General features: G+C 39.6%; 1 protein-coding gene and 1 long non-coding RNA gene across 4 annotated transcripts in view; one reads left to right on the top strand and one right to left on the bottom strand.

The window, feature by feature from the left end:
• The first annotated feature begins 158 nt into the window (after positions 1-158).
• On the top strand, positions 159-25253 carry FERMT1 (FERM domain containing kindlin 1). 2 transcript variants are annotated; one of them, XM_085299164.1, is made up of 15 exons: positions 159-262; positions 4698-4871; positions 8144-8377; positions 9890-10036; positions 10616-10829; positions 11776-11878; positions 13424-13531; positions 14104-14235; positions 14376-14425; positions 16920-17044; positions 18388-18494; positions 19438-19659; positions 21233-21357; positions 22906-23047; positions 24650-25253. In XM_085299164.1, exons 2-15 carry the CDS (start codon positions 4721-4723, stop codon positions 24821-24823), a joined length of 2034 nt encoding a protein of 677 aa, XP_085155290.1. In that variant the 5' UTR covers positions 159-262; positions 4698-4720; the 3' UTR covers positions 24824-25253. The 2 variants fall into 2 exon arrangements, with proteins under 2 accessions (XP_085155290.1, XP_085155291.1); XM_085299165.1 differs by lacking the exon at positions 159-262 and adding an exon at positions 3590-3653.
• The window catches only part of LOC146599118 (uncharacterized), a 50955-nt gene continuing 25886 nt past the window's right edge, over positions 716-25784 (bottom strand). The window contains exons 3-6 of one of the 2 annotated variants that reach the window (XR_014895105.1): positions 5535-5753; positions 4716-4849; positions 991-1074; positions 716-847 (exon numbers count right to left, since the gene is read on the bottom strand). This is a non-coding gene — a long non-coding RNA (uncharacterized LOC146599118). The remainder of the gene's footprint in view (positions 848-990; positions 1075-4715; positions 4850-5534; positions 5754-25784) is intronic. The other variant, XR_014895104.1, reaches the window with a different exon arrangement.

Below are 25784 nucleotides of genomic sequence, written 5' to 3'. Positions count from 1 at the left end.
GCCCCGCCGGGTGCCCGCCCCGCCGGGTGCCCGTGGCTGGCTCCCGCCGGGAAGGGGGCGGGAGCGGAGCCGCGCCAGCGCCGCTCCCTGCAGCCCTCGGGGCCCCGCCGCGGTGCGGGGTCGGGCGGCGCCGCGCCGGGCGGCGCTCCTGCTCCTCCCCCTCCTCTTCCTCTTCCTCCTCCTCACCAGAACCAGGAGGCGAAGGGAGCAGGAACCGGGCAGGGAGGAGAGGGACGGTGCTGCTGCCGGACACTGCGAGCGAGTGAGCGAGCGAGGGCAGCGGCGGAGGGGGGGCTCGGCAGGGGCTGCGCCGCCGCCTGCCCCGTGCGGGGAGCCCCGCGCACACAGCCACGCGTGACAGGGGCTCCGCAGAGGCGGGCCCTGCCCGCGCACCCACGCGTGCAGGGGGCCGTGGGGAGGCCTCCTCTCCACGCRCGGCCCCCAGAGCCGCCCCCCGCCGCGCGCGAGGGGCTGCGTGGGGACCTTCACACKCTCCCTTCACGCGCGCGCGCGCACACAGACACGGGCGGGCGCGCGGAAAGAGCCCTGCTCCACACAGGCGTCAGCGGGCCCCGCGGCGCCCTGCGTGTGGGGACTTGCAAGGGGGCTGCGGGCTGCTCCGCGCCGCGAGAGAGGTGGAGGAGGAATGCAGGACAGCCAGATTTTCCGATTTTTTTATTTATTTATTTTTTTAAATCACTGTGGCTTGATCGGATCCCTCCGCCACCCTGTTCAGGGAACCTCCTTACCGCCAACACTTCTTCAGTGTCAGTCTGGCACTTCCTTAAATGCCTCCGCTGGGCGCCGGCCTGGCGTGAGACCCCACAACCATGCAAGCTTTGCTCCCCTAATGCRGAAGGGAGCAGGAATTAATGCAGTATTTATGGTTAAGGCTTCTTAAGTCATCTTATGAAAAATGCCAAGGTGCTACTCTTAGAAATACTCAGAGAGAGCAGTAGCACACTCTTATTTCCCCCCMCACACACTTACCTTAAAGTGGATCTGTTCTTGCTGTAGTACAAAAGACGTCCTCTTGTATTTCCACACCGAGTGTTAATTTTGGAGCTGTAAGGGCTAAAATATGCACAGAATTAATAGCATGGACACACACACTATAGAGTTCAGCTGTTAACCTGCTTTTCTATAGCCAGGTCGGCTAAGATGCTCTGTAAAAATATTGCCTGGCATTAGCAGTGGCCTGAAGACTGCTTGTGGCCTCCGTGAGCCCTGGAAGAGGCCATGCAGGCACCCCCCTGCCGTGCAGCCCYTGGGGTGTGTTCCCAGAGCAGATCCAGGCTTGACCTGAAGGTCTGAAGACATGGCGTTTGGGGTTGTTTTTTAAATATCCAGCAGTGAGTTGTGCTTGTTGCTGAGCTTGCTTCTTTTTCGAGACTAGTGTCYCTTCGTGCTGCGTTCTCTGATGGTTTACTAATGTGCATGTTTTCTTATCATCAGACTGAAACTTCTTGTTTTGAAAAGGAAGTGGGGAAGAGAGCAGCTTTAGGGAATGATAGAGTGCCAGAATTAGCTGCACTCAGGCCATGGTTTTCCAAGCCCTATAAACCAGCAACATGAATGAAAGAAACAGTTTCACCCACCCCTTGGGCTGCTCATTTTCACCCGTGTCAGCACATGCACTTGTATGCAGAACTGGATTAGGAAACTAAACCAGACTTCAATAATAAATAAATAACCCAGATCARTTCTGAAATGTGTTTTGCTGGCACAAGGGGGCAGATGAGACTGTTTCTGTTCCGTAACAATATGGACTTACAGCACACTRAAGTGTCTGTAACAGTATGGCTGCTGTGCCAGACTCCATGCCTGTGCTCCTGAAATGAAATCAAACAATTCTTATGCTTACTCCAACTGATTTTTAGTGCTGTTCTTGATGCTTAGAGCATGACTGGTGGCATTCTAGCTTTCTGAAGCCAAGGCTTTTTCTTTTGCTATGAATAAGGCATAACAACAATTAATCTCTACACATTCTGCTGCCCTTGTGCTGGAGGCCTTATCTGCCTGGGCAACCTGCTCAAAAGCTGTGTCTGTGGACACTGCTGTGGAACATGATACAGCCCTTCACCCCTTGGTGTAAGACATATCTAAGCMAGTAAATTCATATGGTGCAGAGCTGCACAAATTCAATGTTGTTTCTTARGGTTCAGTTTAACATGACAGCTGAGTGTTAATCTGGTCTCTTCTCTCACTGATTAAATAACACACATCCTTCCTGCAGCATCAGTCATMTTATATTTACAAGCTCCTTCTTCAGTAATTAGCTGTACCCCAGAAGCAGTAGAGCCAGAGTATTTTCTAGTGTCCAACATAATGTCTTTGTTTACCAAGGCAAAACAAACAAACTTATTGGATAAGCATCAAGCCTTGTTGGTTTAGTAAGTATTTGGTGAAAAGGTGTAGGCTGCCACATCAATGTTAACATAATTAACAGTAGCACTTGTTCCTGAATATAAGTTAGAAAAATGCAACTTAATGACTACAAGAGGCTGAGTTAGAGGTCTGCATAAATCAAAATGATTTTAGAAGTTTAGGGCATACTCAGCACTATTCTAATGACATTTCTTAGTAAGATGATTTTCCTTAAAAGTATGGTTTTAAGCTGTGCAGGCTGTTTCATTTATGTTGTACTTAATTTCTTTGGGATCAGTATGTATGTATGTATGTAAATATATCTTTAGCAGGTATATTTCCATTGCCTTTACYTTTGGAATCATTTTTCGTTATTAGTAGAATACCACCACATTTCTATTATCCGTTTGATACTCAGTTTTACATCAATAGAGTTGAAATCAGATATGACCTAGGACTAAAGGAGTTCAAGGAACCACATCTAGAACATTAGTATTCTGAGAACAGATCTTGAAAGAACTTCACTGAAATGGTTAGATGACATAATTTATGTTGTACTCCCTGATGCAAATACTGCATGATGTATAATTTTGTGAGCACAACAAAATAAGAAAAGTCTTGCTGTTGAAATTCTTAACCCTTAAGATGTTAAGAAACTTCAATAACATCTGAAAATCTGGAGAAGATTTAGCTAGAATAGGCTGGCTGGTTAGTTGAAAAGTGCTCTTTGTGCGTCTGGATGGGAATCTCGGAATGAACTTTGAACTGGGCTCCACCTTGGAGTAATATCTTTTGGCACTAAAAACCTCTTTTATTATCTAATCAGTAACATAAAGCTTCAATATTATCAGCTTGGTAAACAGGTGTACTTAAATTTTCATCCTGTTTCTAGGCATGCTAGATTTAACCTTTAGCTTAACTTTACATTATTGTAACCTAAGCTAGTCTGGTCTTTTTCTATGGACAGTCCTAGGAAAGGTCATTCCTTCTCTCACTTCTCACCTGTGACCATGGCCCTTGATTCTTTTTGAGCTAAGTTTTAGACTAACAGTTTTAATTTAGTTAATACTTTTTAAAAAGAGCTACAGAAGTCTGTTAACATTATTAATGTGCCCTCCACTTTCTTTGCAAAAATATCCTAGYTATTTTTTTTATATTAGAAGCAGTCTGTATTTGTACTTTACCTTTAACAAAGTCTTTGTCTCTGACTTGGGCTCCTAGATACTGCTGAAAGTCTGCAGTAAGTTGAAACAGTGTGCTTCATTGCCTGAGCTTCAACTGCAAAGGTTTGTTTCTTAGGGTTCAGTTTAACATGACAGCTGAGTGTTAATCTGGTGTCTTCTCTCACTGATTAAATAACACAAATTCTTCCTGCAGCATCAGTCACCTTATATTTACAAGCTCCYTCTTCAGTAATTAGCAGAAGTCTACTGATCATGACCAGAGCTTCTGCTTTGAGCATCTTCTGTAGTTTGGCTTGGCATGATTACTGTTTAGCTGTCCAGCAGGAACCTGGTGGGATTTCAGACTAGTCATCCTGCTGAGACAGGATACATGCTTACATCTCTGTGCAAACAGACTACAAGCAGGAACTGCAGTTGCATGCCTGTAAGTTTTTAACACTTCCAGGTGTCTTTTGGACAACAAGCAATACACTGTAAAGGGGCTGGTACTGGTCTTTTACTGCAGAATTGCCTGGATTGCATGTTTTCCCCCCACCCCCGCAGAGACAGCTTATCCCTCTTAATACCACTTCTTGATTTTTTTCATATTCTTATTTCATCTTCCSCATTCAAACAGAGTTTGAATGGCAGAGAGCCACTAAAGTTTTGTTTCCCCTCAGATCCACCCAAATGGATAAAAGTAAACCGCTTGTGGTCCCATGGCACCAAACTGGCAGAATTCATCTGCCTTTGCTGCAAGTGTAAACTTTTATTCACAGGGAAAATTACAGTAATAAGTGTACAAATCAGTGAAACTACTCTYTTTACTGGACAGTGAACTGCAGGCTTTACAGTGTCCTAAGTGCCAGATTAGCACTGGATAGTGGAGAAACTTGAGTGAAAYTAGGCTATCTCTACCCAACAAGAGAACTCGAGATAGGAAGAAAACCCAAAACATTCAGAATAAAACAAAGAAAAAATCACCTGTTCCTATCTTGCAAGAGCAACTACAAGAGCAGAGTCTAGTACAGAGGTAACAAGATACATCTGAAGTTTCAGCCAAGGCCACTGTGAAGTCGTGGCAGTGTGGAAGTGTTTTGGGACTTCGGAGAGATGCAGTTATTTCAAAGATGGGAAGAAAAACAATATCCTCTTTTTTTTCTGCAGAGCGTACACAGACATTACCAGAAATGATTTCCTCAAATGAATATGGGTCCAACTCTTGGGAGCTCCTGGTGACAGTTGATCATCAGTATGAAGAGGAGCAAAAGGAATTTATACTACGYGTCTCAGGGGATCTTCATATTGGAGGAGTGATGCTGAAATTAGTAGAACAAATTAGTGAGTAAAGACCTGTTTAATTTACACACTCTTATTAAAATAACACATGCAGATTTCCCTCTTAAACAGAACAAAACAAAAACTCCTGAATATTTTGAATTGGCACTGCCTCACTTATTTCCAGGTATGTACCTAGCATGCAGGTGCTACAGACCCAGGCCTYGCTTTTTTTGTGGACATGACTGAAACACCTATGCTATCACAACGTAAACAAAATACCTCTTCTTGTTGTTCAGTTAGACAAATATCATAATTGGACTAAACTAACTATTCCAACTCCCTTTCCAGACAGGCTTTATACCTAACTAGTTTGAGGAGCAAAAGAAATGTATCCATCTGTAGTAGTCATGTAGAGAAAGTATTAGTTGTTACAAAGGCATTTCAGAAGTTATTGTTTACTGAATCTAGAAGTCTTCACTCACCAGCTTCACCCAAAAGAGAACACCTGTCTGCTAGATCAGACTCTTCAAGTGTGAACACTACGAGCTTCACATTTCTGTTCATTCCTCTAGAAATACCAAATTTGRGGCAACAAAAAGTAGAATATTCAATGCAGAAACTATTTTATGTGGTCRTTGATGTCTGACCTTTGACTTTTCTTTTTCCTCCATTTTTTCCCCTCTGTCTTATTCCAGTAATCATTGTAAACTGCAGTGCAGTTACCTTCTCCTCTAGTCAGCTTGGTCACCACTTTGCATGATACTTTGAAACCTAAGGTCTGGCTTGCTCTGTCTGACATCCAAATATAGGAGATCAGTGTGTCTGCCACGAAGTTAATATGATGTTGCTAAGAAATTTTGGTAGAGACAGATAAGCTGTTTCTGTAGGCTGCAGCCTTGTGGTTGGTTTCTTTCTTTTCCCAAGATGATCGATGTGATGGGGCTGTGGAACAAAAGWCATACAAGTTTGCCAGAGTTTGGGAGTTACTGTGGATTATTCAGCGTCAGCTACTGAAGCAGATGAAAGACTAGGGAAAATAAAACTCAAAGACAATAAATAATTGTTTTCCCACCAGCTGCTTTGTTACTGTTCAGATACTGTCATAGATGTCTCCTTGTTGTTCAAACARTACAAAATCTAGAAAAGAATTATATGCTCTGAATAAAAATCTGTAGATCCTCGTGGACAGTTCCAGCTTTCTCTCTTGAGACTTTTGATTTACCTTAAAATGTTCTTGTATTTTTAATACAATGATGTTTTGTCCCTTTCTTTCTGATAAATGCAGCATATTAGTATCGAAGGATGTTTTAGGAAATGACCCAAAAATCCTTACCATTTAAGAGCATTACTGCAGTAAAAAGGCAGTGCTTCCCCCCAGCTGAAGAAAAGAGGATTTTTTTAAGTTTCTTCAAAAAAATTTTCTTTACCATAAGAAAGAGAACTACACTTATTTGACTGTCCAAAACCACCTTGAAACTTAATCTTTTTTAAATGGCTTGACTTCAGAAAAACAAGAAGAGAAGACCCTTCAGCAGAATAGTCTCAAGRATTTTTAATTTAGTAACTTAATTTCAGGGCTCCGGCTGCTAAATGAAAAGTTTTGTTTTGAAATTTGTTATTTGGAGAAGAGAAAGAGGTACACAAGACATTTTTAAAAGGCTCCAATTTGATGGAAGGGTATTTTCACATGAAAACACTTAGTGGTGAAAAAGCTCCTCTTAGAGATAGTGATTTTATCAAGGAATCTCCTTTCCAACATTTGACTGTGTAGCAAATCTGTGATGAAAAAGACATAATAAGCAATGTAGGTTTCCACTACCTCTCTGTGTATTTCCACGCACGATTCAGCCAACAGCCAATGGTAGCCTGAGTTCCCACTGGGTAATAAGACTAATTTTTCACAGCGTTTTTACAACTAGATAAAGCTAGTGTATTCGACTAGTGCCAAAAGCGTTCTATATTAATAATGTTTACAGCAAATCTATATATGATTCGTCATCACTTTTTTTTGCAACAACTTTTTACCAAGAAACACCAAAAGGGGAGGGGTTCTACTGTGCTATAGACACACAGAGGAACAGCCTYGTTCTGGCAGAGCTGGTGAGGAGCAAATCAAGGTTAAAAGAAACTATACCTGCTACAACAAATCATTGGCATCTGGGAAGCCATTGAATCCCAGAATTCCCTGTAATATCGAGAATAGCAATGCTTTACTCTATCCTATWCGAGTGCTGTTCAAGCTGATCTGATCAAGGTTTTGACACCTTTCAGGTTAGGATAGCATACTGTTCAAGGTTAGTCAGACAAAARTCGCTGTTCTCCCCCTTCAAAATTCCTAACATTACTAATGAACGAAGTCTCCCATCTGTTCTTCATTCAACCAGCTCTTCTCTATCTGCGTAGTTTCCAAAGTACAAAATACACAAATATTTTTATTTAATCAAAACCAAAACAAGCCCATATTAATGAAACAAGACAGTTGTCTCTAGACAGGCCTCTCTTCTCCAAGACATTTTAGTAAGCAACTCTYTTCAGTCCCTTGTTGGGACAGACTATTAAAAGACCTTTCTACTGCACTGTACCATATCATACCTATTCCATTTCTCTTACACATTCCTACCTCCCACATGGTAGAGAAGGTCATCTTATATGTTGGAGAGCCTTTCAACTCCTTCCTTACTGTCACAGGTTTACTTACAACATAATGATTTGTTATTTTCATTATTTAAAGAATGTTGCCACTATAAAGTTGTCTTAAGTGGGTTTCATTTGGGTGAGCATCCTCGTTAGCCTAACTGTGCAGCAATAGAGAAAAGCTGAATTAATGTGTCTTTCCTGGAACAGCCCTTAGCTATGTGTCACTAAGACTTCCAGGGAACATTGCTCACGCTTAACCCTGTAGAAAAGAGCTGTTCAGTGGTGCTTTCCAGGAGACTGTGGAAGAATTTGTGGCCATCTGGGAGGCCATGTGGGAGGGTTTTCACCTTGCACTGTCAAGTTGCAAAGTGTTGTCATTAGTATGTATCCCAGCACAATGCAAAAAGCTTTGGACCATATACAGTACCAATTTAGGATGCACTTTCCCTATGGATATCTGCCATAGGGATGTTGATCTCAGTTGACATCTATGTTAATTCTTCAGGGAAAATAAAGTTAGTTACCAGTGACTGCCACAGGTATTCAGCAAATGGGGTCCAGGTCTCAGGAACTGTAGTTGTTGTTACTTTAATATAAATAACTTTTTCTAATTGCATGACACTGTTTCCAAGCCAAGTTTTTGAATATATTTGCTCTAATTTATTAACTTTCTTCCCCCCCCCCCATTTTGCTAGAAATTACACAGGATTGGTCAGATTATGCTCTTTGGTGGGAGCAGAAAAAATGCTGGCTTCTGAAAACCCACTGGACACTGGATAAATGTGGGGTGCAGGCAGATGCTAAGCTGCTCTTCACTACTCAGCACAAAATGCTGCGGCTTCGCTTGCCAAAYATGAAGACTGTGAGACTGAAAGTCAGCTTCTCTTCGGTAGTATTCAAAGCTGTCAGTGACATCTGCAAAATTCTCAGTACGTAAAACCAAATCCTTTCCTACAATTAAATTTGAGCATTTCATTAGGTGTCTTTGTTTGATGTAAAGTCCTTACTCCTGCAAGACTGTTTAGATCAAGGAGAAATTTAATTGAGTTGATCTGAGATCAAAGAACAGACTTCTGTTTTTAGTATCCAACACTTATCAATGATTCTCAGTGCAGTAACATTAATGCAAATGGTGCTGAGAAGTGTGTCCTATGGCCCACAAGGAATACTGGCTTGTCAAAGTCCTATTGATAGCTTTGCAGGGATCCTTTTCCTCCTTGAGCCAGCTTGTTTTCTGGCTCATAGCAAAGAGCAGATTCACCTCCTATACCAGCTTCTAGCACAGGCAATTTCACGGTCACCAGTTGATTTACTACTTGTGCTAGGATCCGTAATATGATAGTCAACTTGGGTTATTGCTTTACTTTAGAAGGAATGTGCTTGAGTGTCTAAGACATTTGCAAACCTTTTCAGTCCAGGGCATATACAACTACCTCATGCAATACCATTAACGTATTACAGTGATGAGCCCATGTGTCTCTGCTAGTCCAAGGATGGAGCATCTCCAAGTAGAGACTAAGTTTTGAAATCTGCCAAACCTATGTGCCTATGACCAACAGGATTAAGTTGAGCCTGCAAACAATCCTTCAATTTTAGGGTACACCTAATTCCCATTTTAATTTAGATCTTCAAAGCTTAGCCTATTAACACATTTAGCTTCAGAAAGAATTTACCACCTCAAGCCATATTTACCACAACAAATCTTTCAACTCCCTCTTCTACTAATGGGTTGTGAAAGGGATACTATGCGCGAATTACACTTAACAGTGTAATATGATGGAGTKGTCTGATAATTGTTCAACTGAAATTTGGCTGAATTAAATATTTCTGCCCACATTTTTCTACCAGTTTGAATTGAATGAGTACAGGAGCTGTGTAACTTCTCTTTTGTCAAAAGTGTCTTTGCTTACTGCAGGACAGAAGTGTCATTCAGAAACAAAGTACCAGGTTTGCAATTGACAATACCAGTTTAAAGCAGCAGTGTGTTAGGGAATAGCGTATCACCAAGACAGGGTCTTATAGGTGAAAAGTAAAATTCTTAAGTGGGGGAAAAAAAGAAAAAAAAAGCATGAACTTCAAATACAGTAGTTCTGTTTCTGTTCTCACGTATTCAGAAGTCAGAGACTTCATTGAGTTCATTCTGCTCAAAGGCAACTGCAGAGACAGTAAAGGAGAAAGAATTTTTCCTTAATGTTCTAAAATGCAGCCATGCTTAGTACAAAAGCAGGCTTAAATCTTGGAAACTCACCCTCACAGCTTGAAGTCTTTGGCCTTTACACTGAATTACTGGCTTTTTTAAATGGGTAGCCCTCTCAACTTGCTAAAAATAAGATTCAGATAGCAATAYGGAGCTTCCCCAAATGCTTTGACCAACTGGTCTTTTTGGCCATGAACTTCTGAGATTCAAAGGTTTTCTCTTGCTTCCTGAATTGCAATTGTAGATATTAGACGGTCAGAAGAACTCTCTTTGTTGAAGCAATCAGAAGACGCACTCAAAAAGAGAAAGAAAAAAGACAAGAATAGCAAAGAACCAGTTATAGAAGATATTCTAAACTTGTGCAACTCTCCAGTGATTTCTGGATCATCAGGTAATGGAAAACTCATGTGATCGTACTCTTCTGATTGAAGGCCAAAAGGAGGAAGAAATTCTTTGATCCACAATTAAAATAGGGGAGAACAGTTTAATGTAGAATGGAGCTCAGAGAGACACAGTGGACCTGAAATTAATAGTTCCAAAAAGTTACTGAAATCTCTAGTATTATCAGTTATTTTCCTTAAAAAAATAATAATCTTTCTATTGATATATGAAAGGGCACACCAGAAAACAGATTACTAACTGTGGTAATGCACACAGTATCTGCTACTGCTCTTTGAAAACATGAGGCTACTCTTAAACTGTTCAACAATTTTGGCAACCTAAAAGGAGAAGCAAAAATACAGAATTGAAAATAAGTCTCTCCTTTCTCTGCCAAATCTGAGATATTTCACAGAACAAAGTAAAGGTCTTCTGTCCCTGAGGGCACTTCATCTATGAAAGGGCAAGGCCTGCTGCAAACCATAGATAGGAGAGTGTCTTAAAGAGGATCTTTTATGCTGGGAAGCAGTAGACTATCTGACTCTGAAGGTTATTTTCTTTGGAATAATGCATTACTGTTTTTAATTTGCAGCAAGTCCAGGCTTATATAGTAAAACSATGACACCTACTTATGATCCTGTGAATGGGACACCAGCTTCTTCTACAATTACTTGGTTCAGTGACAGTCCCTTGACTGAGCAGAACTGCAGCATCCTTGCCTTCAGTCATCCCAACTGTTCTCCAGAAACACTAGCAGAGATGTACCAGCCTCGGACTTTAGCTGACAAAGCCAAACTTAATGCAGGGTAAGGATGCCTCTCTTTGATATCTTTGTTAGCTGCCTTAACAGAGGTGCCATTAATCCAGCTTTTTAAGAAGTGCTAAGCAGAATTTGAAAACCGAAACCTAATATTAGGCTATATATTGCTACTTTAAAACATACCTTGCTTTAGACTTCATCCCAGAAATCTTAAACTCTTTATCTTTCTTCCTTAATCAATGTTCTTGGTGAGACAACTTTGTTGATAAAATTGAGTAGACTCTGGATTAAATTCCTATGTCAGATTAAGGCAGATCCACTGAAGTGAGCAGCAGCGCGTGGGCACAGCTCAAGGTCAGTTTGGATAACAAGCTCAAAAAGGTTTTAAGGGGCAGCAGAATTACATACTTGGATGAAGTTAGTAAGCTCTAATGCAATACAAATAGGTGACTTTTTTAATTATGCACAAGCAAACATTGCTTATTGTACCTCACAGAAGAACATAGAGCACAGTGATGCAATTCTTGGAGAGTATTGTTTCTTTAGCATTAAAACACAGATTGTCATTTTCTAGATCTATGGAGCATTTAACAGTGATTTCAGTATTTTAATWATATTTCATTGGGTAACAAAAGTAGCCAGAATTATAAAACTGCAAACCCTGAAATAAAAAGCAGGAATTCTAAAGATACAGAAGCATTTTTACCTTGGCTTAAGTTAATTTCCCATTTCTAGAGGTCAAGAAGAAAGAATCTGCCTGAAGCAGAAGATAATTGGCTGGAGAAAAATTAGAAAGATTTTAGGTATGGTGTTCATATACTGCAAGTTGACAATCSTTATGAAAGTTCTGCCTTTTCAAGCTGTATGAATTTTCCAGGCTTACAGGAATTAGAGCTGTTCATTGTCACTTTTGTTCTGCAATTACATTGGAGCTCTGCAGGTATGATAGTTTTTCCTGTACAAATGAATTTGTGGATTGTTTTCTTCTGCAGCTGGCTAGATTCATCTCGATCGCTAATGGAACAAGGCATTCTGGAGGACGATCAACTTCTTCTACGCTTTAAATATTACACTTTCTTTGATTTAAATCCAAAAGTAAGAGCTTTGTTTTTATTGTTACTCATTGTTTGCCTGCTTTTGTGTTACACAGGGATACTGAATTTTAATGCTAGGATTTGTTATGGTCTGTTCAGAGATCAAATTCTACTTGTTCCCTTGAGCTAAGGCCGTACTCTTCCCATCTGGATAGTGAATCACTATCTTCCTCTTGATACTTAAGAACTTATTCAGGTGAGATCTGACAAGCACCAGAAACACTGGCCAGATTTCCAGGGGGAGCTGGTTTACTATTTCAATAAGAAAAACTAAGGGGAAACCTTAACCAGTAGTATCTCAAAGGATGTAAAGATATACATTCTATTTTTGAAGATGCACTTAAAATGGCACTTATATTCCATTGCCCTTCAGTGAGATTTGGCTTTTCCAGGCTCAAGCCCTCTCAAGCACTTAGGCACCTAAATTAAATCCTTTCCAATGTAACTGTGTGATTTGAGTGAYTGAAATGTTTAGAGCCCTTTTGAAAACAAGGCAACACGCACTTAAACACTTCTCTAAAGTTGCCTCTCATTTGCACTTATTTCCACTAAAAGTCAGTTACTGTAGTTTTGTTAAGCCAGGGTTTTTAACACGTGGGTGGTATTTTTAGTGAAATTAAAACCTGATCATTGACCAGKATAAATCAACAAGAGTTTGAATGTGAATTTTATGTAGACCACTTATATCAGCTGAGGATTTAGCATTATTACTGTCTGTAAATGAGCTGTTTCATTTCAGGCATCTCAGACTTTAAAATAATAATAAAAAAAAACTTTCTTGTATAGTTGGCATGTTTTGGATGAAATTCTATCTCTCCTTAAAATCAAACAGGTGCCTTAACTTAAGCAGCCCAAACATTTTCATTCATTGCCCCAGGCAGTAATGGAGGTGTAAGATGAAATTACCTAAGGCTACTTCATAGCTCACCACTATTGAACGAACGAGCTCATACTCCCAGGTTCATCCTCCCCTCACCTACCTTGCACCAGTGTTGGAGCTTGAATATCTCTGTCAGTCACTTCAGCTTATTAACCAAGCATATGTTTACCCTGGAGGTGGGGAGGAATGAATAGTGAATTAAACCAGTTCACAGCACAATCTGACTAATGCCAAGCTAGCACTAGGATACGGCTAGAACCAAAAAACCAAGAGCAGGAGAGGGGAAGAAGAGGAGTAAAGATTTCTGTCCTTTGACAGCAGCAAGCTGGTAAACCCCTTCAGCCATGTTACGTTATTTTAACTCTGTGGTTTCACATTTGACTTAGGCCAGTCTAAGACCTACTACCACAAAAAGGGATGTCCTAGCTTCCCCTTCTGCTTCAACCAAGGGCTCCTGAATAGTTTTCTTTTGGATCAGCAAGTTGCTGTGACCCTATGCACAGTCACATGARATAGTGCAAGGGAAAGTTGGGAACYTACAGCAGGGCAAATGTGGGAGGAAGAAAGCAAATGACTTTTATGGCTTCAGCCCATGTTAGATCAGCTGTTGCTGACCATGAAGGCACATTTTTTGGTCACAAATGACAACGTTCTTTTCTGCTACAGTATGATGCAGTGCGAATAAACCAGATATATGAACAAGCTCGTTGGGCCATCCTGTTGGAAGAAATTGACTGCACAGAGGAAGAGATGCTGATCTTTGCTGCACTACAGGCATGTACTTGATCCAAGTTGCAAAACCTGTTTTCTCAAGAGGCAAGCACAAGCTAGGACAAGACTACGATAGGAAGAGCCTAAGCTGATAGCTCTGCTTCGGTCGGGGACATACTTTTATGTCCGTGTGAAACAATAAGCAGCGTCCATTAACTATAAAACAACTAAAGTCAATAGCAGCATACTATTACTCAAACGGATACATACACTTTGCGAACTATTTACTAACATTATCTAAAGCAAATTGTACACAGGATATAATGTTGATACAAGTCTGTTTTGAAGAGACTACTATGAAGTGATGCTCACCATACCAACTACCACCATCTCATGTGTTCTTCCTGAAAGTCTAATACATAAATATATATTTTAGCAACGGGGGAAAATGAGGGGAATGTGGGTAATGAGACACAAATAAAGTTCTGCTGTAGAACTTTACACAGTTGACCAAGACCCAAAAGATCAATGGCTGTATTTTCAAATGCTGTGATTATATGTTACTAACTAATATTTGAATCATATTTGAAGTGAATTTACCCTTCAAAAATCTTATTTTTGATGTTACATTTCAGTACCATGTAAGCAAATTATCATTGTCATCAGAGGCACAAGATTTCATCTGTGAATCAGAAGTAGATGAAGTAGAAGCTGCACTTTCTAATCTGGAAGTGACACTGGAAGGTGGAAAAGCAAGTAACACTTTGGTATGTCATTTTGGAAACCGGAACTGCTTTCACTGTATCAAATGCATTGACTCTGAACCTACTTGGTTTCAGATCTCTTACCATAATTAAYAGACATTTACAGAGTGCATTGTACTAAACTTATTCCTGATTATCCATAGGAGGACATCACAGACATCCCGAAACTTGCTGATAATCTCAGGCTAGTTAGGTGAGTTATTAAAAGTAATAATAAAACATGCAAACAAAAACATAAGAAAACCCTTTAGTTTTGCATTCTAACAAAAGAGTGGATCCTGAGGTTTTAAATGAACAAAGATATCATATAGTTCTAACTACCCTAATACCATCCTGTTCACATCTTCTCTTACTGCTTTTGGGCCAGATTCTCAGCAAACCTTTTTAGCTCCTGAGGCACTAACATACTTACRCTAGATAGAAGAACAAGCTCTTTATATTTCTTAGGGTTCAATCACCTTCTCTAAAGAAAAGATTATAGGATTTTATTTTCAAGTGTTACTGGTTTTTGCCAAAGAAAAAACAGGAAAAAAACAAATTTCAGCTCTCCCAGAAAATAACTTCTGAAAGCAACCTTATGGTATTTTTTTCTCCCACAAAACAAAAGAAGCAAGCAAATTACCCCCTTTCTAACCAAACATGGAGTTTGATTTTTTTTTTCTTTTCCAGTATCACTGTGGTAAACTAGACCTAAATAAACAAACTGAGAAAAGGACAATTCTRTGATCACATAAAATCCTGTTTTAAGGGTTATTTAGTATCACTGCACTGATCTCAAGACTATAGTGTCTTTTATCACAAAATGGTCTTCGGGTTTTAGAAAGTACAGATTTCTATTGCAGGATTATCATTTTCATTCTGCTGACACATTGATTTGTAGTCAGTGAACTGAAAATTGCACTGTTTACTCATTTATGATAAAGAAATTGTATTTGGCTTCGTATTACCAAGGTGGATTAAAATGAAAGGAAATTTAAGCCTTTGAAGTTCTGTTAGTTACTTGGTTCTAACAATGGATTATTTTTTCCCCAGCAGTAGATAAATTTGTTTTTAAAATCATCCAGCAGTTACTTTTTATCATTAAAAGTTTCCTATATACATAGTAAATCCTAACTAAACACATTGGAGGAAATAGATTAGTTGTAAAACAGTTCCTTAAAAGGAACAAGAGCATATTATTACTAAAAATATTTAATTATAAACCTAAGCACAAAGTTCTGCATATTGTACTGCCGGCTCTATCGGTAGAATAAAACTTATTCACTGTATGGAGCACAGTAGCTCACTAGGGAAGATACACTCTCAGATAGGTGGTAGTATTATGGAGAACTGTAGTACTTTTTCAAAAAAAAAAAAGAAAAATAATTGTAAGCTTTTGAAAAAGTCTTCAGGAACTTTTCTGAATAGAAAAGTAGTTCATAAGTTTAAATAGAAGATAATAGTCCATAATTTTCGAAGCATTTTTTTTTGTCCTTATATTGGAACCTAAAAAGCCAAAATACTTGCAAATATATTTGAAAATTCCAATTATTTTTGGAATTTAAACAAAAAGATCTAGAAAGGACCAGTCCAGGACTTCTAGAAACACTCTGGGGAATACAACAGAGGGTGTAAGAAATAACCATTTTCCAGCTAGYTGTATAATGCTTGTACCATCATCTTAGATTTAAAGGAAAGTATAAGACAGACAGTGGACTTTCGGTTTGTTTGTTTGTTTTTTTAACTTTAGTGGTGATCTTTGTAGCTGGTTGTGAAGTATTTCTCCAGTAAAATAGTGCTATAATTCAGTAATATTTTGAACTAATAGCTCTGTTCTTTTCTTCTTGAAGTGAATCTAGATGCTTTTTTCTCCTTGACTGTGTTAGTGTATTGTTAGAAGAATTCTGTTTTTTTATCTCTTACTGAAGAGAGAAGCAGCAGCTACACGATTATGTTTGATCATTACTGTTCTATCAGTTAATTCCTAGTTTCACAATAGATGCTTTAAAATTAACTCTTCGAAAGAAATGAACTTACATTAGCAAAGTACTGGAAWAAACTAAAATAATTAAAGCTAGTATTATATCCATGTAATTGTATGCATGAGACAAACTGGAATAATATTGCCCTAATGGAAGAAGATAGTTTAAACTATTACCTTTTCTTGAAGTGGTACAGAACCTCTGGACTTAGTCAAGGAACGGAATTTTGTTATGTTAGATACTATTTAGATTTAAAGCCAAAAAGATGGCCCCTACCTCAAAAGTTCACAGGTTGAGTAGAATATAAGCTAGTTTTACTGATGCAAATTTTCTAGATCGGGAACCCTAAAAACACTCACACTGGTTTTGGTCATGAGAACTAATTAGTGTGTTACATTAGCAGTACTGAGTTCATGTAAAAAGCAGAATATGTTAAGTCTTTGTTAGAATGGAATGGCTTCAATAAGAAATAGAAGAAAAGGGCTAGGGGGAAGATAAAAGAAATCATAGATGGGATTCAACCAGAATCTAGGGTAAAACACACATCTCCTCTCAGGACAGTGCTGGTCCCAGGGATTTGCCTTTCCCTTCAGTGACACAAGTGTAAGTGAATTGATGCCATGTGTACATGACCGCAAAGGACTTGAGCTCTATAGTGATATCTGTGAGTAACTCAGTGATGTGTACATTTCAATATAAACATATGCAGTTCATTTGTTCTCTTAGGCCCAAGAAGCTGTCACTGAAAGCCTTCAAGCAATATTGGTTTGTTTTTAAAGACACTTCAGTATCTTATTTTAAAAACAAGGAATCTGCGCAGGGAGAACCTATTGAGAAACTAAACCTAAAAGGTAGGAATTTTCTTTTCCTTTATTTACTTGTTCTGTTGCATTCATGATTTGAGTAAATCAAGAAATCACTGTAAGACTCAGGAAGACAAAACAGTAGCATTTACCCTGAAACTACTTTTTCTGCTACTCTTAAGTAGGCAGACCTTGTCTGCAGAAGAGGCCTAACCAAAACGATTGAATACCTTAGCCCAAACCAAGATTATCTTGACCTAACTTCTAAAATGCTTTATACCACTGAATTCACTTAGAGATAGGTCAGACAGAGAATATGATCCATACGTGACACTTGCACTTCCAAGTATTTTTAATCTATGTTTTATGGCAATACTCACCTCAGTCCTTGGCAAAAGCACATTGGTAGCAGAGGATTACAAATACTGTCATGGACAGGAATACCATAGGTTGCACCTATACACTGCTGTGCAAGACTGCTCTCTACACCTTTGTTTCAAACATGGGGAATTTCATAACTGCAACCCAGCTTCAGGGAACTTCTGGAGGAGAAACTCTGGATGTACACAGGGCAGATGCCAGCACTATATATAGCCTCCATCTACATCTACTCCTGCAGGGACATCCTATGTTCAGCATCAGGCAACCAGTGATGCCCAGGATTCATCCTAGAAGAAACCTTTGAAATAGAAAGAAGATTGACCCCTGTGAACAAATGGCTCTGCATACCAATCTGCACATCCTTCAGTAGGTCAGATGAATGCATGGTAAAACTAGCCAAAGTGACTGAAACCTGAACAAGTAGCCCACAGCTTTGGTGTCACTTGACACAAAGGGGCATCATTGTGGCATTTTTGACTCTAGCCGAATCCAGAAGGCCTACAATAGCACTACAACATTGAAATAACCAGATTATCCAGAGTTCTCTGGGATCTCTGAACCTCCCAGCTGCACTAGATGTCACTGACATTGTGTTTTCAGTACTAACTTGCTTCCGAAAATAGAGTTCAGGCTTTCAAGAAACTGAGGGTAAAATTTCCAAAAGCACCTATCTCATCAACTCCTGTCCACTTTAAGTATTGAGTGTTTCCCCAGATAAAGCAGAGGTTTTGAGAGCATTTACATTYGTGACCTTTTTGTAGTCCACATTGAACAACATGCTCTTTGAGCTCGGAGCATTCATCACTAAAARCATTCATCACCCTGGCAACCCAGATCAGGCAGTGTACTAGAACAAAAAGCTTTGATTAGGCCTGATSTTCGAAAGTCTCGGCCCTTGATCTCAAAGCAGAACAACCATTAAGCGCTGTTCTTTATCATTATACTATTACTTMAAATGAGTGACATAATAATAAAATAAATCCATTTCTTTGTGATTCTCTATAATCTAGGATGTGAAGTTGTACCAGATGTAAATGTTGCAGGGAAGAAGTTTGGAATCAAATTACTAATTCCTGTTGCTGATGGCATGAATGAAGTATATTTAAGATGCGATAATGTGAGTAATAGAACAGAAAGTCTGCATTCCAGATTTATTATTAGGTTGTCTAGRAGACCCATTATCCTATTGTTCTAGAAGTTGTACATATAAACAAGGGTGCTCCAAAGACTTYATTATCTACATGTCTAGTAGAATATAAGAAAAATGTGGTAGACTAAAAAATACTTAATGGTTTAAGGGATGAAGGGGCAATAATTCAAAGTTGATAACCAGTTTCCAAGTAGAGCAGTTGGAAGAGAAAGAAAAAAATATTATGGGAAAAAAAATTGTTACAGTGTTTTCAGAGGGTTGAGGTCTGGTTTTTGTTCTCTTCATTTTCTTAATTGGAACTTTCCCTTGGGACAAAGGTAGTATAATAGGGATCTTAAGTTTGTTTCAAGACTTTTACATCAATCCCAATTCTGTAATTACTTGGAAAAGAGTCCTACCATAAAATTTCCCAATGAATCTATTCCAGAGCGCTGGAATTCTCTCTGTCAACTAGCAGTAGTTTCATGCATCAAACTTATTTTCCAGAAACATTCATGCGSAGAAAATACTGAACTTGTAGTGACTGTAGCATTGATGATCAGATATACTATACAGCCTCATTGCTGCTGACATCAGCGGGAGCTGTAGACACACTGAAAACCAGTTTCACATAGTGCATTCTTTGACACTTTATAACAAAGCATCTATTTTTAATGAATCTGAGTACATTTTCAAGGTAAGCGCCTGAAACTCTAAAACGTAACTATTCCACAAAGCTAATTCTGTGCATGGAACTAGCCTATCACRGAGGTGCAAGGATACTGTATTACCTATACATCCACCCAAATGAAACAGGATAGTTCCAAAGTTGTTTTATCTTAGAGTGAGAAATGTTTGAGCAGTAACTGTCTTCATAAATGATTTGTTCAGAAATACCAAACATAAATATCAGAAAATTTATTTATTGCAGGAGAATCAGTATGCTCGATGGATGGCTGCTTGCATCTTAGCCTCAAAAGGCAAAACGATGGCCGATAGCTCTTATCATCCTGAGGTCCACAAGATTCTTTCATTTTTAAAGATGAAGAACTGGAATGTCTCCCCTCAGGCTGCCTCTGATCCAGAAAGCATGGACATGAAACCAGAATGCTTCGTCTCACTACGTTATACAAAAAAATACAAGTCCAAGCAGGTATCCTCAGCATGGCTGTTACGGTTGGGGATGAGTTATTCCAGAGACAAGGCACATGATGGAGTAAGGACAAGACTAGATTCAGATAGCTTTTGGAAACCACGCAAGGATTCCTGGCCATRCACTAGAATCATACACTATGCATTTACCTCTTTGATATTTAGCAAGATGCCTTTTCTTTAAACTGAACACAGTGACTGGTCTCTCAGCACTTTTTCCAAGTACTCCTACATCCACACTGCCTCGAAGTAACTAATTATGTCTTCAAGATAGTGCTGTACCTGAAAATCTCTTCAAAATGAAGAGGGAAGGTTTTTAAGGAAGGGAAGATACTGTCTGCATCTTAAATACAGAGGTTTTCCTACCCTCTTGGCCTGGGTACCCCTCCTCCTCTCCACTTTTTTTCTTTGCTCACTGATTTTGCTGTAAGAGAGTTCAGCCCACCCACCCGCAGTACACAGTTCCCAGACCAAAGTAATGGAGTACRTGCTACTCAACATCTTCCATAATATCATCTCTTTGTCAGACACCTAATTGAAGGGGCACACTGCAGCAGATTTCATGGCCTGCTTTCAGGGCTAGATAAATGTGCAGTAGATAAAGCAGTTATTTAGCAAAGGGAACTTTTGTTACCATGAATAAGTTTGTATTTAGCTACTGCATGGTGCCTAGAGCTTGCAAGATGCATAAATGAGTAATGAATGGTACATTAGCGGAGAATCCTGCTGAGCTCATTCCCTCCCTCACACTGTTTCAGTTGCAAACGTGCCCTGCCCACCCAGAGGATGGTCAAAGTCCATTTTCCTGGTGTTTGGAACTGCTCCTTAGCCACATATTTAACATTCCAGCAAGATTGTTCACCAGGGGCACATCAGGTCAGCTGCAAGATAGACACAACTTGGAACAAGCACAGTAGAGCCCACTGCCTCAAGAGGGAAATACAAGATTAGAACCAAGAACATGTCAGTTTAAAAAATTTCTGGCCTGGAGCAGTGCAGATGAGAACAAATTGTTGCCCAGGATAGCTGGGATCAGAGTATTTATAGTAGTGARTGTGCAGCTCAGAAGCTCCTCATCTGCTACCACTTTGGCCAACAGTGAACCAAGGGCCAAATTTCACTGGAAACCCTAGCTAGTCTACAGCAGTCTGTCATGGCAGAGCTACAATAAACCCTATGAATCTTCATATCAATGGAAGTTCTTRCCCTGAGAATATCATCTTACACTTCTGGCCCAGTGGAAGTGATGTAGCCAGGAGAGGGGGAACAGGTAGAGAATGCTCATTTCCCAGCAACCTCACTGTACAGGATGGGCCTGTCCAGTGCAAGATTATTTTACAGTATGTTGGAGCTAGGTCCAGTGCAGCACAAAACCAGGTGCTGAGACCTTCCTGCACCMTTCTCCCCAACAGCTCAGGATCTATCCTCAGGTGATCTTCACAAACATTTACTTGAACAGTCAGCACTACGTATCTGAACTTGGCATCACAGCTAATAATGTCTGATTTAATGAAAGCAAAGATATTTTTATTTTCTAGTTCACTGAAATCTTTCTCTCTTCCTGTGTTTCCCAGTTAGCTGCTCGTATTCTGGAAGCCCACCAAAATGTAGCCCAGATGTCCCTAGTGGAGGCCAAGCTGCGTTTTATTCAAACATGGCAGTCCCTCCCTGAGTTTGGCTTATCCTACTACATTGTAAGGTAATCACACTGTTACAGCTATATCAAGCTGCCATAATATGTTCACAGTCAGTGATTTTCAGGAAGTTCCTTGAATCTCAGTTTTGGGAACATACTCCTATTTCCCCACAGACCTTTTTAATTCTAGTAACTCTCATGCATCTGTTTTTTCCATAGCAGTAGCAGTCAGTAGCTCCATTCTGGAAATAAGACCCTCCATTGATGTCTGCCTTCATACACGCCTCTTGGGTTTTGCCTGAAGTAACRAATCAGTAGGATTAAACCCTTACTGACATAAATTCACTGAAGTGTAAGATTTAAATCCTGTTGGTGTTCTCAGGTTTGCAATGCATTCATTCATGCAAACTACCAACTTGCCTTAGTCTCTGGATGTTCTGACTCCTGAGCTGTACCAGSAGTCATGTGGGAGAGCACAACTTAGCTGGGGCCAGAACTATGCCAGGACTAGCAATTTAACAGAACAGGCAATTCTATTGAGTTCATTGCCCAGGAATGTTCCCTGGCATGATTTAATTTACTAACAGATATAGATATTTTGTCCCATCTGTCAGCAGTATTTCTGCAAAAAAATCCTAAACTGCATCAGTGTGATCTTACAGCATGGRCAAAACATCTTGTGATGAATTTTACAAACTGATGGGCAGAACCTCAGTGGAGAGTTCACAGACTGCGGTCCAGTTCACATTCTTTTCCTCAGGGCCAGCTTCATTTAAGGACAGAAGGTTCGAAAAMTGAATCAAAACAATAAAAATTATTAGCAGCAGCCAGATGAGATTTTTTTTCCAGCTTTCAATATAAGGGTAGAGRAAGGTAGTTTCCTTCACTGAGTGATCTTTTGCTAAGAATTTCCTACTCAGAAACATCTGTCCACAAAGAGTTCTGCTATTTRGGTATTTATTTTCACCTCTAATCAAAATGTTAAAATGTACCAAAATCTTTGTGTGTGATTTCTACTCAGAAATATGCCTATTCTGCTAACTCTGAAATATTTTAATAAGCTGAGTGCTACATAATATAATAAATATAATATTTTGATATGATTATATAATTTAGCTGAGTATAAATGGAAGAACAAGTTTCAACATTACTGGAGTGAGGCAAGTAAAATTAATGTTGACACTTCCCAATTAAAAAAAAAAATCAAGTTCTTGCATTAGCACAAAATATTCCCATTTTGACAGAATGGTGTTTTTCAGCACAAAACAATGACTTGGAAAGATTGCAGCCAGACCTACCTGCCTGGGTTTTTTTTTTGTTTGTTTGTTTGTTTTTTAACATCTTTTGCCATGGTTCCCCAGGCTACATTCTTGCCTTGTAACAAATACTGTCCCGAAGAAAGATCCAAGCTCTCCTCAATCCTAGGCTATTTAGGCTATTGTTACCAACAGCTCTATAACACTGAGTGAGAGGGAAACATCTTCGCATTAGTTTTGACTGCCTCTGTTCTCCCGCATTTTTTGCTCTTGCATAAAAAGGCAGGTGAAACATTTCTCTAGAAAAAAATACTGCAGGCTGAATCTGCTCAGAGGTATTGGGGTTTTCTTTCAGGTTTAAAGGAAGCAAGAAGGATGATCTGCTCGGTGTGTCTTATAACAGGCTCATACGGATAGATGCAGCCACAGGAGACCCTATCACAACATGGAGGTTCTCCAACATGAAACAATGGAATGTGAACTGGGAAATACGCCAGGTAAAATTGGAATGGCTCTCCGCATTCAGTCATTACATTTGAGACACTGGAGGATACTTTCATAGATTGTTTTTAAGCCTCAGAGTGAAAAGATTTTGAATCATAGGAATCATAGAATGGTAAGGTTGGAAGGGACCTCTGGAGATCATCTAGTCCAACCCTTAACGTAGCCCATACGGGGACTGAACCCATGAATTGGCATTAGCAGCACCATGCTCTAGCCAGCTGAGCTAAACCTGCCCCCCAAAATGTTCTTACTGGACACTTAAGCCTTGTTATCATAGAATCATAGAATGGTAAGGTTGGAAGGGACCTCTGGAGATCATCTAGTCCAACCCTCAGCGTAGCCCACAGGGGGATTGAACCTGCGACCTTGGCATTAGCAGCACCACGCTCTAACCAGCTGAGCTAAGTGTTATGACTGGTTATTAAATAATCCACTATATCTAAATTTTTTAATGGAAACTGTAGTCTGAGTTCAGAAACTAAAAGGTTTCCAGTTTAAAATGTACCTACTAGGCTTATTTTTTACAAGCTTCCTCTAATTTTGATGGGATGAAATACAGAGACTCAGAGAAAAATTCCACCCTACTATATGTTTACTGCTCTGTTAGTAAAAATCTCATTGTGTTCTCTGCACAATCTTAACTTGCGCATCATCCTCTAAACTGCAATGACTCTGTTTTTATTATGAGTTGAAGCTACAGGAACTCAGCTTGCCTTTTAAATCCCAAGCTGGGATTGCAATGCTATGGTGCAAACTCCTCTTACTTAAGTATGTGATCCCAGGTGTAGAGTTCCATGGTGTGATTTGTATCAGGGTGCTTCTGACCTTGGTTAAGTTTGCTCAGCGCAGCCAGCTGTTGCTCAGTTTGGCTTTGAAAGTTTAAAGACTCTTTTGCAAATCTTAGATTTCTGGAGTGGAACTAGTGTGACCTGACGTAAATTCAAGTAGCCTGGAGACAGATCCTTCTTRTAATTTCCACATCCATATCCAGGAGCTAGGATAAAATCGATATTGTACTTCCTGTGCCAGAGCCTGCAATGTGTTGGTAAAGCTGTTGGGTTTTGCATTAAATCACTCTCAAAAAAGGCAGAATCTGCAGATAGCAGCTAGCCCCAGTTGTCTGCTGGATTTTAGGACTGACAGTAGTGAAACTCAAAACCTGACCTCAGAAATCAGATTTAAGGTTAGTGCACAAAAATGAACAGTATKAAACATTACTGGTTAAGTGTACAAAGAGTCGGGAGTGCCATTCTTACTGTTTCAGTGTTGCTATGTGTTTACAAGRCCTCCATATATGGCACTAGAAAAAATCTGGTAGAAAGCTTTGTTTTGTTGGCTTCCAAAACAAGCAGCAAGATTTTGACCACAAGAGGGCCCTACCACAGCAGAAAGTTAAGAACCAACCAGCCAAAAACCTTCAACATACTGCAGACCCAGAAACCTATACAGCTCTTTTGTTAGCAGAGCTAGGTACTGGCTTACTGCACTCTTTGTAGGCTAGCTGCTTTCACACTCGCTGTTTTTTCAGATTCATGTCAGGTAGAAAGATGATGTAGTTTATCTGTTACTGATTTTGCCATGTGCATTTTCTTTAGGTTGCAATCGAGTTTGATCAGAATGTGTCTATTGCTTTCACATGTCTGAGTGCAGACTGCAAAATCATCCATGAGTATATTGGGGGCTACATCTTCTTATCAACCCGCTCCAAAGACCAAAATGAAACACTGGATGAAGAGCTGTTCCATAAATTAACTGGAGGTCAGGAATGAAGTAAAGYAAGCGCTCCCCCTCTCTTTCCCCCCAGCTAAAAGGACCAGAGATTAAACAAGACACTGATTGTTAATTGCTGGCTAATAAATATATTATATATTATAATCCTGTAATATGACTGAACTATTTCCAGCTTGTTAAATATTGAAGCCAAGGTCACTGGATGGAGTATGGCAACTCCATCATCAAAACTAGAACAATTAGACTTTGTTTTCCTTTTGTACAGCTAGAACTTTTCAAACGAAAAGAGTGTAGCCATTGGGCATTTCTGAGTCTAGTATTTTAATTGCAACAATCTGTTTTAATATCCAGAACAAAGGATTTCAGGTTGTCGTACAGCAAATTTTGTTCTCTGTTACAGCCCTGCAAATCACATTTGCTAGCATGTCTCAGGATTAAACAGAACCAAAGCTGAATAAATAACATTTTTTAAAGCTACATCACTTGTCTAACATTCGTGCTGGGAACAGAAAACATTTCATCAGTACTCCGAAGTCCTGCAGATACAACTTTCAAATCCCAAGTAGTGATTACATGATCATTCAAAAATGTAACACCCATGTCTACCTTCAGTTATGCRACTAGAATCCATTAAAATCAAAGAGGCTACCAGATGCATAGAACAAAACATCAGTCTTTGCAAAACCAGATTCTAAATGTTAAACTCTTGAGGTACTGCATTAATTTCCAGGTAAAAAGGAATATGTAGTTGACTATTTTAAATTAGTTGCCTGTTAGAAAAGACTGAAAGTAGGCCTTCCATTTTCTCTCCTTGTTACTCTGTTTTACTGTCATCTAATTCTAAACTAAACTTATTCATAAATTGAGTTAGGAGCTAAAATGCCTGTAAAAATGCTGCTCGTCATGTATGTAACGCAGAATACACAGCAGTTACCCAATAATACTGTGCCTATGAAGCAAGATCTGTAGCAGCCAGTTCTGTCTGCTGGAGGGAGCCAC

The sequence above is a fragment of the Rhea americana genome, unplaced genomic scaffold (genome assembly GCF_003343005.1).
Source record: "Rhea americana isolate MKP2758 unplaced genomic scaffold, rheAme1 scaffold_146, whole genome shotgun sequence".
Taxonomy (NCBI): Eukaryota; Metazoa; Chordata; class Aves; order Rheiformes; family Rheidae; genus Rhea; species Rhea americana.
This window is presented reverse-complemented; position numbering and strand designations above follow the sequence as displayed.